General features: G+C 36.9%; 1 protein-coding gene across 1 annotated transcript; it reads left to right on the forward strand.

Annotated features, from left to right (window-relative positions):
* Positions 1 to 2,740: 2,740 nt before the first annotated feature.
* LOC135221403 (NK1 transcription factor-related protein 2-like) lies at positions 2,741 to 5,813 on the forward strand. The gene is made up of 2 exons (XM_064259182.1): positions 2,741 to 3,692; positions 5,042 to 5,813. The coding sequence occupies exons 1-2, from the start codon at positions 3,023 to 3,025 to the stop codon at positions 5,584 to 5,586; spliced, it is 1,215 nt and encodes a 404-aa protein (XP_064115252.1). The 5' UTR covers positions 2,741 to 3,022; the 3' UTR covers positions 5,587 to 5,813.
* The last annotated feature ends 12,189 nt before the right edge of the window (positions 5,814 to 18,002 follow it).

Raw genomic sequence — 18,002 nt, forward strand, 5'->3', positions numbered from 1 at the left:
CAAACAATGAATCATATCTTTAAAAAAAAATTGACAAAAAAGAGAGAGACAGACAAAAAGAGACAAATAGAGATGCCGATCGTTGTCACGCCAACAGATACTTAAATCATCTTTCTGTTTGTCTACTTTTTCGCTCATCAACCCACGTACAATGTCTTTTGCATTGTGACTACCTGACATTTCTTCAGTAGACTTTACAAGAAGTAAGCATCGGCCACAGCATTAAATGCTCATACAGTACTCTTATATCGCTTACGTTTGCTATATATATATATATATATATATATATATATATATATATATATATATATATATATATATGCTTAAAATATTACAGTATATGCACGTGACTTCATTGAAATGAAAAATACCACAGAAAAATCATAGGCAGAAATCCAAGAGCTTTCGTTTATACTATTAACATACCGTCAAGGCACGTTTCTTGTGAAGCGCTTTGATTTCTACCTATTATTTTCTTGTGGTATTCGCTATATGTATATATATATATATATATATATATATATATATATATATATATATATATATATATATATATATATACACACGAGTATACATGTGTGCGTATGTATATGCTGTGGTCGCCCATTCTAATGTTATTGTGGCTATGCGTGTGTATCTGTCAGTGTATATACGTGTGTGCATGTGCATGTATATGTGTGTGAAAGAGAGAGAGAGAGAGAGAGAGAGAGAGAGAGAGAGAGAGAGAGAGAGAGAGAGAGGGCAGGAATGTTTCTATCTCTTTTCAGATAAAGGAAGATAAAGTCAAGCATTAGGTTTCTGTCAAAGTAGCATATTTACCGCTTGTTACTGAACTTTCCGGATTCTTAAGAATAGTCCCACTTCCGAAAAAAGCTATTTTTGGAAGTGTCACCCATTCTTTCATGGACACTGAGCTTATAAAGATGGGTTTTGGTCTCCTGAACTGTAGCCCCCATCTTGTTTCGATCCATGGCCGTAGATATATCATCGGAATCAAAACTAACTTTTGGAATTTTTGAAGACATATTTAACCGCCCTTCACGAGAAAGAATTAGTCAAGATAACCAAATAAACAGAGACTTACTTTAGTTTTGAATTATGGAAGAGATAAACTGCTGATAAAGATTTAAATCGAAGTAGATTAATATTCGTGAATATCAAGGATTTTCTTGACATTAAATTGCAATAAATACTATTTTAAAACCTCGACTTTACATGGAATGGGACGCAAGCATGTTTAGGCAAAGACAGAAGTCTTAAAGTATTTAATTTGACAGCTTTGAAATCATATAGTGTGTGAGATAGCTGATCATCTAATGAATATTTACACGAACACGCTCTCTCACAAACGCCTCCGAGAGTGTTTGTGTAAAACACAAACAATCTCATGCTTGTTCCTACATCATATTCGTTTACTTTTCGACTCTATTTCCTCTCGCCGCCTTTTCATCCATTTCCCCACAGAAATTCTCTTTCTTTCTTCCTGTGATTTCCATCCACCTATACCACCGCCCCGCCCCCAACAGACACGAAACCGACCTTTTAAAATTTTGTGGGGAGGGTTGGTTGTAATAGGGGTGGTATGGGGGAGGGGGGATGGGATGACCCACCCGACCCCGCCCTCTAGCGTTAATTAAAACCCGGGCGTCGAAGAAACAAACAACAAGAGGCGACGATAATAATGTGGCTGCCGGAGTTAATCTGGTCTGATAACCTTACACACACCGAGGCCAGTCTCCAGATCACACTCTCTCTCTCCCCCTCCCCCCCCAAACCCCCAACCCCCTCCCTCCTGCCGCCACTTCTCTCACTTATACCGCTAGTTAATGAGCTGCCCCTCCACCCACTTCCAAACCTCCTCCTCATACCCCTGCTGCCCCCTCGCCCAACCTCTCTCCCGTTCCACTTGACCCCCACCCGGTCTCTCTCTCTCTTTCTCTCTCTCTCAAGTCTTTCTCTCAAACACACCACCCCCCTTTCTCTCTCTCTCTCTCTCTTTCTTTCTTCTCCCGCCCCCTCTCCCCCAGTCTGTCTCCTCAAACACCCCTCCCCCCCTTTCTCTCGTCTCTCTCTCTTTCTTCTCTGGCCCCCTCTCCCCCCAGGGCCCCCTTCCCCTTCCCCTTTCTCTCGCTGTGGTTACCCAGGACCAAACAAAGTGCTTCAAAGTGGCTAAAGTGAGTAAAGTTTAGACTGGAGTCCTCCGAGACCTTAATGTAAGTCAGGGGTTGAAATCAAGTTTAGGGTGGGAAAATTATGTTTGCTTGGGGGCCTTGAGCGTTGAAGGCCCCTCCCCCCCCCTTACCCCAATCCATACCCACCCCTATCCCCGTCCTGCCGGTATGCCTCCCCCCGCCCCCCGCCCGCCCTCCTCCTCCTCCCCCCATGTCTAGAAGCTCAGGAGGGTAACAACGTAGGTGTGAAATGGAATTCTTGAGGAGGTAATCGTATTTTCGCATCATCATTAACCGGGTGATGATTCTTTTACCATCCCTCCTCCTCTGCAGTCAACCTCGGCCAATCAGCGGCCGCTTCACAATCATCCTCTGTAAACAATCTTCCTCAGCCATTGGCGAGCCGCGTCGCATCTCCCTTAGCGCGGCTCGAGCCAATGAGAGGGCGGTGTGTATCACGGATCAATCTCTCTGGACCAATGGCGAGTGTGTTTAGATAAGTAGGGATTTCAGTAGCCAATTACTGTCGTCATTAAGTTGGGTGAAGCCTCATTTGGTAAACTCGCCCCATGGCTCGGGAGTTGTTTAGCAACATCCAATATATCATCTGCCAGAGAGAAGAGCGGTTAGTCGTTCGCTGGGAGTTGGAAAGAGCGGACGCAAGCAGTGAGAGGCACGAGCGCCCTTGACACGCCATTCCGAAATAGAAACTTTGGGAAACTTTTGCCCGTCGCAACAACACTAAGAAAGGAGTCTTTTTGCCAGTGCCCGAAATAATGAGTTTCTGAAAACGCCCTTCTTCGCGGACCCTTTCTTCTTCTTCTTCCTTTCAAAAACATTCGTTTCCGATTATGGATTCGAGATCAGTGTCCCCGGATTCCGTCTTGCCCCGAATTCAGAAGCAACAGCAGCATCATCCTCCTCCCCCACCGCCGCCGCCGCCGCTGCCGTCTCAAGACCAGACTCAAGTCCAGATGGTTCCCAGCACGACTTCGCCCATGGACCTCAGCTACCCGTTAACAGTCAGCAGCAGACATATCGCCGTCGATAACAGCAGACAAAGCAGCGGAAACAGCGCCACTGCTGCCACCACCATGAGCAGCAGCAGCAGCTGCAGCAGTCCCTCCTCTGTGCGGTGCCACGGCGATGGCAACAACAACAACAACAACAACAACAGTCCAGCGGGGAACGCTTCGTCAGAAGCCCACCAGAGCATCAGACCCTCCTCTCGAAACGCCGCTCTGTCGCCCGACAGCCGGGGACTGAGTAGCATTCAGACGGCCCCTTCGGGGGGTGGTCCTCCTCCTCCTCCTTCGCTGTCCGTTTCCTCGCGCTCGCGGGAGCCGCCCCTGCACCTTCCTCCGACGTCAGAGACACAGGGCTTGAGGCACACGCCCTTCTCCGTCATGGATATCCTCGATCCCAATAAATTCACGGGGCGCGTCCAGGTTACGACGTCAGGAGAAGTTACGTCATCCATAGACGACTCTCAGCTCCACGCCGACACTTCTGCTCTTTGTGGTGAGGTTTGAGAGGGTGTTTTTCTTCCTTTTATTTAGATGCAAAATATATCATTAATGGGACATATTTTTAAACGATATATTTCTCACTCTTAACGTTTACTATTTCATCTATGCTTCGTTTTTCGCGTGATATACCACTAATGTATTTAAGCCACAAAGTAAATATAATTACTGTGTATTGAGAAGATGATCAGTCATGCTCCGGAATTTTAGTCAGAGGTATAAACGGGGAAAGATTTGACTTTTTCATGATTTGCTGAAAGATGTCCTTATATTTCTTGTAGTGCTCCAGTACGCTTCATTACCCTAGTTGCTTCTGGATTTTTTAAATTCATAGTCTACTTGTTTTACTAGCCTTGCCATTACATCTTTTCAGTGGCTCCACTAGCTAGAATTATTATTTCCTTTTGGTTTTCTATTTAATTTTAAAGCAAAAATCATATCACTTCACTAATGTTGAAAGCCTTATTTTTTCATTATTTTTCTGTGTAAACAACGATAAATGAAATCAGGGTTTTATGAAATACTAAGTAACAATGTCATTGAAACCTGCACATCGCGTAATACTATAAAGAGATTCGGACTTTCACGGTTAACGTGTAATGCTTTTAGGAGACAACTTATAATACTTTAATAGCAACAGCAAATGCAAGTTTTGTTTTCGGTTGTATCTTTTGATTTGTATAAAAACGAAATATGAACGTCACCTTAAAACTTTCCGCTGTATCTTCTTACCAGAGATTTATGAAAGAAATACTTCAAGCATAAGGGAACAAAAAAATTTTAAATGCCATTTATACGTTTTCTGCCACTGACTTATCGATGCAGATATTTCTGCCGTTTTCATTGACAACGCTTTGCAAATATATTTTCATTTGTCATAAGTTTATCATATTTTACGAATATATAAACTTGGAAGTAAACTTTTTCTTATGTATATTGTCAAAAAATAAATAAATAAATAATAAGCGCTTCATTGCTTAATTTTATGTTGCAAAATCTAATTTGATGTTGAACTGGAATTTTATCAATTGCAAAACATACTACAGCTTGCTTTGAGCGAGTAAAAAGAAAAAAAATTCCAAATGGAAAAATATTTTCAAAATTCTGAAACGGTCATGAATATGAAAAACATTGATTCAATTTACGAATATTGAGAAACTGACGGAATATTTCGTCGTGATTCTTTGCTAATGATATTAATTTTAATAATACTTAGTATTATTATTATTATTATTATTATTATTATTATTATTATTAGATGAGGAGTGTTAATATTATTATAGTTTATATTTTGACGTCTAAGTTAACCTCGGAAACGATCTCTCTCTCTCATTCCGCTTCCAGACTCCGATTCTGAACTCAGCGTCGGAGGCGCGGGAGGAAGCGACGAAGGCTGCGACGGAATGGGCGACAACGACGACCTGGGAGACAAGGACGACGACGACGACGTCGACGACGACGGCGTGGCCTCCAAGAAGCGGAAGTGCGAGGCTGGCGGAGGGAAGCCGCGGAGGGCGCGGACGGCCTTCACCTACGAGCAGCTGGTGGCCCTGGAGAACAAGTTCAAACACACCCGCTACCTGAGCGTGTGCGAGCGGCTGAACTTGGCTCTGGCGCTCAACCTGACGGAGACGCAGGTCAAGATCTGGTTCCAGAATCGCCGCACCAAGTGGAAGAAGCAGAACCCCGGATGCGACGTGAACACCCCCACGCAGCCCCCCAGCCCCCCCGGTTTGTTGGCTTACCCTGGGGGCTTGCTGCATCACCCGGGGCCTCCGCTTCTCTGCCCCGCCCCCTTGACGTACCTCGGGGCCCAAGGGGGGAATTCCTCGCCTTTTCCCGCCCAGGGGGCGCTCACTGCCCTCTATCTACACCATCTGAAGAACTGACATCCCGTTCACGAGTGAGGCAGCCGCGCCCCTCTGCGCCCACAAGCGACTCCAGATGTTCAGTTCTCCCGAAGGATCTTCTTCGCCAGGGGCGTCGTCGCCTCCCGACATCCGCGGGGGGTGGGGGGCGGGAAGGGCGAGCCCTGGAAAAACCAAAGCTCACGTTTGTATATTCCATTATGACTGTTATTTTTGTGTCTCGAAAAGTGTGTCACAGCTACTCTGGTGGTGAGGTATTGTTATATATTTAAATAAATTTTATTTAACATATTTCACTATTGATTTTGATTCTTGAGAGTTTTGCCTCGTGAATATAACATATAGATATATATGAGGGATCAATTGATAAAGTCAAAAGAATATTCCAACTTGCATTGATTAAGAAAATTATATTACTAAAATATGATAGTAGTACGGTTCAGAACTCGGGTTCAGCCAGAGCTAATACTATATTCGCCAGACAATAGATCATTATTAGTTTGAGTAAGAAACCGGTTAGAGCTGAGAAAATGGCGAATCTGTCTATGCAAATGAAACCAAACCAAACGATGATTGCTTTCAGGAACACAATAACTGATACGTATATTGCTACGCGTAGCTAAGCAGCGCTGAAACGCGAGAAAACTGCAAAACGCATTGCAGTATATACCTTCATTATCAAAATGCTTCGTTATTACGTAATCCGAGCCCCGTTGTTTTCATCATAACAACAGATAAAGTCTTTTGTATAATGAATACGACTCGGTTTAACAGAAGGCGTGAGAATAATTAAGGACAACAGACGCTAAAGAGCCTTAATGAATATGCTAATGAACGTTGCCCAGGCAATGGACGATAGCAGCGGCGGCCGGAAATTTACACTCCGTGGGTTGCCAACCCCCCACTAATGACTAACACACCCCCTCCACCCCCGCCCCCACTTCGGCAGCTTTTTTCCATGGCTAATGTTATACACACACATATAATATACATATCATATATATTCACTGAATATAAGAAATCGTCATGACTGACATAGGATACGAATGCTCCTAAATTCCTCCCACCAATATTCATCATAATATTGCAGTGCAAGATTTCATATTATATATATATATATATATATATATATATATATAATATATATACATGTATGTATATGCATCAAGTTACAAATGTCCTTTAATATCCAATTCGCCCTACCTCGGATTTAATGTATTTTCGAATATGTTAACCGAAGGGAATTTTATTTCTTTATAATAATTTCGTCCACGAGAGGACGAAATTATTATTTATTATCAACTAAAAAATTCCCCTTCGGTTAACATATACGAAAATATACTAATTCCGAGGTAGAGTGGATTAGGTGTTAAAGGACCTTTGTAGCTTGATGCATGTATTTGAATCACGATGATGTGATAAAAATTCATATATATGTATGTTATATATATATGTGTGTGTGTGTGTGCGTGGCCAGTCCTTGTGATAGGGGGAGAAGAACTCCAAAAATATATATCGACAGTTTATCGAATCGAGTTGATTCTTGTTTGTTAATAACTGGAGATATTTGTTTATTGTTTTCATATAGTGCTGATCATCTCATTTTAGTTGAAAGAATTTTACTCATATCCGAAATGTTAGTAAGCTTTTTTTTTTTTTTGGTCTGAGGTTCTGGATAGGACTGATTTTTTTTTTATTATAAAATTAGTCTTAGACTTTTTTTTAAAGGAATTTCTTTATCAGTTGCTGAGATTATGTTTTTCACTTTTGATGAAAATCACGCTACTAATTGTTGAAACTAAATGCCAACATTTTGAAATATTTCTTTACCATAAATCATTAAAATGTAATTATAGAAATTATCACATAATTTTTTTACTGATTAAACACACGAAATATAATTTTAATAGAATGAGTCAAAAAGATACTTTACTATATTTCTGGAGCAGAAATTCTTTTAAAATTCAAAAAAATCAATATTCAAGTCGGATAAAGTTGTTTATTATGAAATCGAATGTTGACCACTTTTTTTATTTCGTCTATCTTATTCAGAATAAGAATACAAAGTCTCCATTATCGAACCCTACTTTGACGACTGAAGCGAAATTTAATGTTGAGTGACTGAAATCCAACAATAAAGATTCCGTTTATTTCTTGTCCAGTGTTGTCTAATCAAGAATTCGTAAATATTCCCCTTTGCAAATCGATGAAATCAAGTTTTACAGTAAAAGATCTCGGTCAGATTCGTTTATGAATGATTGAACTTAATTTTCTAATGGATTCACTTCCTAAAATTAAGGTCCTGTGCAACATCTCTCGATGACGTTTTTGTCATTTATGGCTCGAATTTATTTCAGAATGAATGTCATTCCTGGAATGAATGACAATCCATGAATGAATGACAATCCTTGAATGAATGACAACCTTAGATAAATGGAAATCTTAGAATAAATAACAATCCAAGAAAGAATGACAATCCAAGAATGAATGACAATCCTAGAATGAATGACAATCCAAGAATGAATGACAATCCAAAAATGAATGACAATCCAGGAATGAATGACAATCCAGGAACCACTGCCCTTGAGCGCTAAATTCAGCGATGTCTCCCGTGAGTTTTCTTTTGCAGGAGAATTTGTGGAGTGAAGTTTGGTCATCTATATAAGGTAGATGAATACTGTTGCTGGCCTCTTTGAATGACCTTCTACTTAATACTGTGAGGAAGGGATCTGGAAGTAGCCAAACAAAAAAACAAAACCAAAATAAAATGATAACAAAAACAGATACAAAAATATAACTAAGATACTGATATAAAAAGGAACCGTTCAAAATAAAGTTAAGAAATGGCTTCCTCAACTGGAAGTATCTATTATTATAAGTGTTACGTTGAAATGTAGATTTTCGACTTAATTTAGTGAGGACGAAATAAAAGAACCAGACGAAAAGTGAGAAGGTTAAAGAAGTATTGATAAATGTGGCACTCTATCCTTAATAACAGAGATGACTTTTTATTGAATAAAAGAGAGAACTTATCCTATTACAGTACTGAACTAATCAGATGACAAGACTGGACGAGAAAACCCGCATTTTGAGGCTGTAAATGAGTCAGAAAAGGCGCTTAAAAGATTTAGACCGAATTTTCAGGTTCCACCTAGAAGTCGCAGACATAAAAACCGACCCGAACAAATTAGGAAAAGTCCCCTGGGCAAATGGCTTCCAATCCTTTATCATTTGCATCTTGTTAAGGGATACCAATTAGATCTATTGTCAACGCCAAGAGAGCGCTAATGGAGCAGCTATATACATAAGCCGAAGTACGATTTTGAACGACCACTCTTCGCAGGGATTTTCTTTATTTAACTTATGTGAAAGAAAGTTGGGTCCGATGGTTTCGTGTTGACAAGTCAGAAGAGAGTTTTCTTGTCATAATTAAATCAATGAAGCTCAGAAATTATTTCTAGGGGATTGAATACTTTTCATGTTGACGTAACAGGGAAAAGAGCTGGAAGTCGTAATAAAATAATATAACGTAGACCTGAGGTCATCTCCTCCCTATAGACTTTGGATGACATCATGTCAATGACAGTGTTAACGGTTCGCCATTATTAAAGAATTGTCGTTACAACACTGTTATCAAACATAGTAGAGAGGGATAAGAATACATACAGTCATGCTTATATATATATATATATATATATATATATATATATATATATATATATATGATATATATATATATATATATATAATATATATATATCATATTATATATTTATATATATATATATATATATATATATAATATATATATATATATAATATATATTTATGCATATATAATAAGAAGATCCTTCCACGTGAAAGAATAAAAGAAGGAGGTACCAAGACTTTCAACTTTTATTCCAAATTCATCTTAAGGATCCTAACAATTTTCAGAATACAACTTACGCAGGAAAGCTATATGAGGTCACAATTTCTTTTCTTAAAATTGTTTAGTACCCTGAAGATGACTTTGGAATAAAAGTTGAAAGTCTTGGTACCTCCTTCTTTCATTTTCACGTAAGGATCTCTTATATACTTCACCCACGGGACCATTGTGGAATTTGCAATATATATATATATATATATATATATATATATATATATATATATATATATATATATATATATATATATATATTATATATATATATATATATATATATATATATATATATATATATATATATATATATATATATATATATATATATATATATTAGAAAGAGAGAGAAAGAGAGAAATACCCAAATTTAGTCTTCGAGGGCATACATACACGAAGACAGTTAACAAAAATTTGTCATTTGATCTCGTGACGAATGTTTTTTTTTTTTTACGATATGCACTCGTCACTTCAATTCATTATACACACACACACACACACACACACACACATATATATATATATATATATATATATATATATATATATATATATATATATATGTGTGTGTGTGTGTGTGTGTGTGTGTGTGTGTGTGTGTGTATGTATATGTATTTTTTTTGTGGGGTTCCGGGTTGCATCTTGCTCCTTAGGAGTCCATCACTTTTCTTACTATGTTCGCTGTTTTCTCGTAGCTGTCTCTATAGCACATCTTCTGCATGAGTCCCTGGTTGTGCTTCAGCATCTAGTTTTTCCTTGGTTGTTATTATTATTATTATTACTATTATTTTATTATTATATTATTATTTCTATCATTATTTATTATTATTGGAACCGGAAATTCATATGGAATATCTTTTAAATTCAATACACAATCCAGTTCTCGAAATATGTCTTAGTAAATATTATTATTATTATTATTATTATTTTTTTTTTTTTTTTTTTGCTCTATCACAGTCCTCCAATTCGACTGGTGGTATTTATAGTGTGGGGTTCCGGGTTTTGCATCCTGCCTCCTTAGGAGTCCATCACTTTTCTTACTATGTGTGCCGTTTCTAGGATCACACTCTTCTGCATGAGTCCTGGAGCTACTTCAGCCTCTAGTTTTTCTAGATTCCTTTTCAGGGATCTTGGGATCGTGCCTAGTGCTCCTATGATTATGGGTACGATTTCCACTGGCATATCCCATATCCTTCTTATTTCTATTTTCAGATCTTGATACTTATCCATTTTTTTCCCTCTCTTTCTCTTCAACTCTGGTGTCCCATGGTATTGCGACATCAATGAGTGATACTTTCTTCTCGACTTTGTCAATCAATGTCACGTCTGGTCTGTTTGCACGTATCACCCTATCCGTTCTGATACCATAGTCCCAGAGGATCTTTGCCTGATCGTTTTCTATCACTCCTTCAGGTTGGTGCTCGTACCACTTATTACTGCAAGGTAGCTGATGTTTCTTGCACAGGCTCCAGTGGAGGGCTTATTATTATTATTATTATTATTATTATTATTATTATTATTATTATTATTATTATTATTATTATTATTATTATATATTTTTTGGGGGGCGGGTGTCCTAGGAAACGCAGGGAGGTGTGATCTGGTGATAAATAATGTCATCATTGGTCGTCTTTTCATTATTTACATATGCCATCGATACTCTAATTTTGCATTTCGGACTAATACGTCGGAATAGCGGTTTAATGGACATACAAATAAAAATCATCATTTTATGTTATTATTAGTACTGATAATATTACTATTAAATTTGTTTCCATTTCTTATTCCAAGCCCTTAGTTTTGACGCATAGAAAAGTATATCATAATGCTAAACGCCATTTTTCAAAGTGGCATGTTTTTTTTTCTTTTTCTTCTTATTCTTTCAAGAAAGTCTTTAGAAACTAAGCATGTTGTTCATTTTTTTTAATATCATCTCTTAGTCCATCCTTGATATGACTTTAACGGTTATACCTTGTTTTTGATGCTCCCTAGTGAGACTTTGGGTGTTATAAGGTCTTCGATCTTTCTTCCTGATTGGTCAACGCCTTTGAATTTTTAGCCAATGTCGGTTGTTGCGCAGCGGGATACTAGCCAATCAAGATGAGTTTCAGTGACATCAGCTGGGGGATTTTACAGTCAGCTCCCTTTTACACTGCGAATGCAGAAGATAATACGTAACTGGATGATGCCTGTATATAATGACGGTATTTCTAACTCGCGTCTTCAGTTAGTTTCTGCAAAGCGTTGGAAAATGGTTACGAGTAATTGCAGTATACTAATTGTAATGTGGCCATTGCATTTGGGTTAAAGGGATCTGCGATTTAGTGCTGAAAGGGAAATTCTTGACATTGGTCATCTTCTCTTCTTTCTCCTTCTCCGTCGCGGATATTACTGGTCTTCATTTCTAAATGCAAATAGACGTATATGCAAATTCAGTCTGTGTCTCACTATACATACACGCGCGCACCCACGTGTATATCTATCTATCTATCTATCTATGTATCTATCTATTATATATATATAGATATATATATATATATATATATATATATATATATATATATATATATAGATATATATCATATAGAAATATACGTATATATATAAGGTATGTATATATAATTATATATTATATATAATATTTTTATATATATTAATGTGATATAATCTATATATATATAGATATATTATATATATATATATATATATATATACATATATATATATATATATGTGTGTGTGTGTGTGTTTGTGTATGTATGTATGTTTAAATACTTAATACCCCAGCTATTGCTCCGTTTTACAACTATGAATTAATTTACCAGAAATAAATAAAGACGGATATCAGACCGAACAGTAAGAGATAATAATGGACTTTCTCGCTTCCTCGCAAAGACTTATCATCTGTCGTATGAAATGATTAATTAGCCGATTTTAAAATGGTGTAGATATATTTCCTATGATACTGACAAGAATCTATGAAGTAATGTATTCTATACTTGCAGTATAGTCAGCTAAATGTCATTTATTTATTTCCTTGCGTTTCTAGCATCATTTTTTTCCGAAGTCTTTAAAATAGCTTTCATATAATGATGTTCATTTTGATAACTATCGAGACGAGTTTGATTTTCCGTTGATCATTACTTCGAAAGGAATCCTTTGATTGTCCTTTATAGATAGACTTCCGTGATTCAGCATTCTCTTCCCCCTTCAAATCATTTTAATCAGAGCGTAAGGATGTCCACCTCCGAAGAAAGGTATTTATTATCTATAATATATCAAGGATCATACCTGCCTGTCCTCGCTAGTTTTAAAGTGAAAGATATCCATATATGTATAGTGCGCTCTCTTCTCTTCTCTAGCTCTCGCTCATCTCTAACTCTCTACCCCCTCTCTCTCTCTCTCTCTCTCTCTCACTAATTCTCTGGGTCTTATGGAAACTTGCTTGCACTTTCTTCCGCTCTCTCTGTATGTCTGTCTATATATACACACATGCACACACACACAATATATATAATATATATATATATATATATATATATATATATATATATATATATATATATATATATATATATATATATATATATATTTATATATATATTTAGCAAAATTTAGATTATACCTAGATTGTCTATGTAAGAATTTATATATTTGAACAAATATATTTATATACATATATTTTTAGATATTTTTATATGAAATTTATTTTAAATATAATTTTTTTTTCTATTTAAATTTATTTCGGTGTCAATAATCTTGATATTGTGACGCCAGGTTTAATAGACACAATCAAAAAAAAAAAATTCGGGCGGACAGACGGACAATGCCGGCACAATAGTTTTCTTTTGCAGAAAACTAAAATGTAAACATTTTGAACTTGGAAGAAATCCACGTAAATTCCGTCACTTTATACAGGCTACTTTAAATGCTGTAAAACGTGGCACATGAACCAAAAATATAACTCCGTCACTAATTCAAATCCCGTATATTAGTCACCGAAAGCATTGTCCTAAAACTGACACAATTATTTCAAATACTCTCAATTATACCAATTCACTCTAATCTACATTTCTAGAAAGCAAATGCTATAAATACTGTTACTTTAAGCATTTAGGAAACTAGTTTCTTTACTTTGAGAAAATATTATGCATTCTACCACCTGAATCAAATACTGGAATAAGCCTAACGCTTTCCGCGGGGCGCCGTTAGAAATTAAATCCTTTAAGTCAACGAATAAGAACGAGAAATACAAGATGTGATCCGACCTCCAGCTTACTCGGGACGCATGTCAGATTTTCCCCTTACGCATAAGTTGTTAACATTATGTTCCTAACTTAACGTAAATTAAAACGCGCTAAACTCTACGGTCAAATAGCGCCTTGTTTCACCAACGAAAAACATAAATACGCCACATTTTATTAGAAATAATTGTTCTATGGTGTTTAATATGTACATTATTTATTTTTGACACTTTCATTCTAAGAAATAAATCATAAATATCCTATCCCAAATTCCTGTATCATTAACTCAACACGAAACACCTTTTTCAAATCTTTTTAGGCTCCTCCGTAGACGTTTCCTACTTCACCACCACCAACAACAACAACAAAAACAACAACAAAACAGAGTAGTTTGTAAGGCTTACTTCCCGAGTAAGCGGGAAAAAAATATATTTTCCGCAAAAACCTTCCGTTCTTCGAAAACCTTCAAAATATGCCCCACGCCCCCCTAAAAAAAACGTGATTATCCTTCGGCTGAAAAGAAGCAACGGCCATAACATCAATAATGACGGGATAATTGATGCTTGCTCAAGTTTACACGAAAGTTATGGGGCTGATGAGGAGGCCGTCCAAAGCTCCACCAAGTACCGATGGGAGCTCGGCTGCCCCCAAACCAACTCCCCCTCCCTCTCCCCACAAGGATTACAGAGTCTTTGGATTCAAGGGGAATGTTCTTGTATTCTTATTCATATATCTAGGTTTTATATATAAGTACTCCCAAACAAACGCACAATTCATTTATATATATGTGTGCATATTTGTGTGTGTGTGGGTAGGTGTGAACTTCGTCACTTATACATTTACCTTTTGACCTCAAAAACAGTTTCATTGGACGTGAGTGAAAAAATAAACATTCTTTTGGTGAAATAATTCTTATGACAAACTATTGAGATATCAGAGGCGGCAGCGCTAAGGTGTCAGGCGATGAAATAACGCGTTCGGATAAAATCACATTTGGTAAAAGGGGAAATATCTTAATGAAATCAAGAGGGGAAGTAAAGTTTCGTAATGATATCAAATGATTAATGAAACATGGGGATAGAGCGTTTCGATAAAATACAGCGGCTAACTTAGACGTCATGAAGTGAATCACCCGTCAAAATTAGGTGTATAAATATAAGTAAACTGAACACAAAGCGATAAAAGAAAGAGAATGTAGAGCATTTGTACAACGGGATGATTTAACATGTCATTTGGAAATCATATTTAATATATAAAGCATGATATTTAGAATAAAACAAAACGGTACAATCACCCGGGAAAGTAAAAGTGATTTAAAGAAAAATATCGGATAGAATCCAGTCAACCAGAGCAACAAGATGGTAAATGACAAACATAATTTAGTGATATATCTAAGCGGTAAAATCAGGCCGCAAAAGTTCATTTATTATGCAAAATCCAGCGACTAAATCTAACCCATTACTGAAGTCTAAGAAGTAAATCAGACGGCTAAATCAAAACTTTTTCCAGAAACTTTCCATGACTCAAACTGTTCATATTTTCTTTTTCTTTTTTTTCTAAGACTGACACAAGATTTTAGTGTCAAAAAATTCATATCACAGATAACTTCAACTTCTACACGACTTCAGTAACTTCATTACACCCAATTTAATAGCTTCATCGTTTTTTTCGCGGCAGAATTTCATATCTCGCTTTTTCCAGTAAGGTAAAAGCTAAATAAGGCGTGATCGAACCTTCAGCTTATTCTGAACGTGTGCAAGATTTTCCATTCCCGCATAAGTTGCAAACCTCATATTCCTAACTTACCATAAATTAAAACGTGATGAAATCTACGGTCAAATAAAGCGTTGTTTCACCAACGAAAATTAAAATAGAGACGCTACATTTTATTGGAAATAATTCTTCTGTACTGTTTAACATGCACATTGTTTATTTTTTATACTTTCGTTCTAATAAATAAACCATAAATATCCTATCTTAAAATTTCTGTATCTAGAACTCAACGCGAGACACCTTTTTCAGACATTTTTATGCTCTTCCATGGGTCTTTCCTACCCCCGCCCCCCACCCACCAAGAAGGAGAGGAACAACAACAGCAATGTAATTTGTAGGCTTACTCCCCGAGTAAGCGACAAAACTATATCCTTAATTTTGGAGAATGAGTGTTTGATTTTTCTTTCTAGATAACTTCACGTCAGGAGAAGGTCAAGTTGAGGGAAATGAAAATAAAGACATAGTATAATGCAAGGATTATATCATTACTATACCTGTTTTTTCCATCTGTCCATCCGCCTGTGGAGTTTGCGCATGGCAACACTGCGTCCCGGGCTTTATATAATATCCTATTTCGAATATTAACGGTGTAATTCGCATACAGTAAATGATTAAAACATTTTTCAGTTGCAAATGTACACCCAGATATCCTTTTATTTACCTAAAATTTAGACATAGCGTAACTATTTAAAGCCCGGGAAGCAGTGTTACCATGCGCGACCACCACAGGCGGATGGACAGATGGAAAAAAAACAGAGTATAGTCTATCCATAGCGACATTAATGGCTGTGATATAAGAGAGAGGAGGAATGACAGTCTACGTTTAGTGAACTGAAGGATAGTGCACTACTTGTTTCGAATGATTGACTGGGCAGCATATTCCCAAACCGTAACCAAGTATACCGAACCTTCCCTGAAAAAGCGGGACGCCATATCATAAAAACTATCCATAGAATCTTCTTGAAAATAATCTCTTTGTGTTTCTCACACCCAAATTACTTACGGGATACTTCTTGAGTAACCTAACCTAACCTAACCTAACCCAACCTAACCTAACCTAACCTATCCTAACCCAACCTAACCTAACCTAACCTAACCCAACCTAACCCAACCTAGCCTAACCTAACCTAACAAAACCAAACCTAATCTAACCTAGGGGCATGGAAAAAAAACAGGGGCTGGCCAAATACTAGTATACATCTAGAGAATTTGCAACTGGTCATGATCATTTCGTTGGCAGGCTAGGGGTGAGGAAGTCTGAACTGGAGCAGTATTACAAATGCTTAGGTATTACCGTGAGAATGTGGCTCTAACCCTAAATGACGTTGCTTACCGCTCTAATGCTGGGACCGAGGGTGGGTGCTTCGTAGGTCAATATTGGGTATACCCATAGACTATCATCTGGGCACTAGTGGTGTTGGAAGTTGCGTTCAGAAAAATACATTAATAAACTGATTCTCAGTGTCTATTATGCAGCAGGATGCTGCATACATACATCTTCAACTCTCAGAAGCTAAGAAAGTAGAAAATTAATCAAAAGATAAAAGGAGTGAAGTGTTAATATATGCTTCATGAGGTTAGGTCCTCGATGACCATAAGGTCAACTTGTCTCCGAGTATGATCTCTGGAGAATAAGGAAATGTATGATTTTGAATTTTCTTCACTGAAGGGTTCTTAAGACGGAATCAAGCGTCAACTACAGCAATTAGGCCACGGAATGCTAAATCTTAAAAATGTGCTGATCGGTGTATTCTGAATTCATGGTTTACCATCCTTTTATTTTCATTTTTTTTACACGCGAAACAATCAAAAATCCGATTTTTTTAAAGAATATACCGAATTGTGCATGATTCCTCAAAGTAAGGTGTATCAACGGCAAGAAGAAAGTACTGATGAAGTAAAGACAAAGATACTTGCTGAATAAGGATTTTGTACTTATTTGTAGTACTCCAATGTCACTATAATTCTTTTCTGTAAACATATGATTATAAAATTTGCCAAATGTTAGCACTATTGACTAATTGTATATACGACTGTATATACAGATATTGTTATTTTTATGATAAAAGAAAAAAATAAGGGTAGATTGTGCGGTTTAAGGATCACAGAAAGGAGGAAAGAAGCGATATATGTTTTTGTAAGTAACAATGGCGGAAATCAGACGTTACATGATAGTACGATTTTCGCTTACTTGGGGAGTAAGCCTACAAATTACTTTGTTGTTTTGTTGTTCTTGTTCTTGTTTGGGGGTTAGGAAATGTCTATGGGATAGCCTATAAAGGTTTGAAAAAGGTGTTAAATATACAGGAATGTTACGATAGGATATTTATGATTTGTCTATTAGAATAAAAGAATAGAAAAATAATATGTATATTAAATGGTACAGAAAATTGATTTCCAATAAAATATAGCATATTTATTTTAATTTTCGTTGGTGAAACAAGGATCTATTTGACCGTAGAATTTAGCGCCTTTTAATTTACGTTAAAAGTTATAAA

The sequence above is a fragment of the Macrobrachium nipponense genome, chromosome 2 (genome assembly GCF_015104395.2).
Source record: "Macrobrachium nipponense isolate FS-2020 chromosome 2, ASM1510439v2, whole genome shotgun sequence".
NCBI classification, from domain to species: Eukaryota; Metazoa; Arthropoda; class Malacostraca; order Decapoda; family Palaemonidae; genus Macrobrachium; species Macrobrachium nipponense.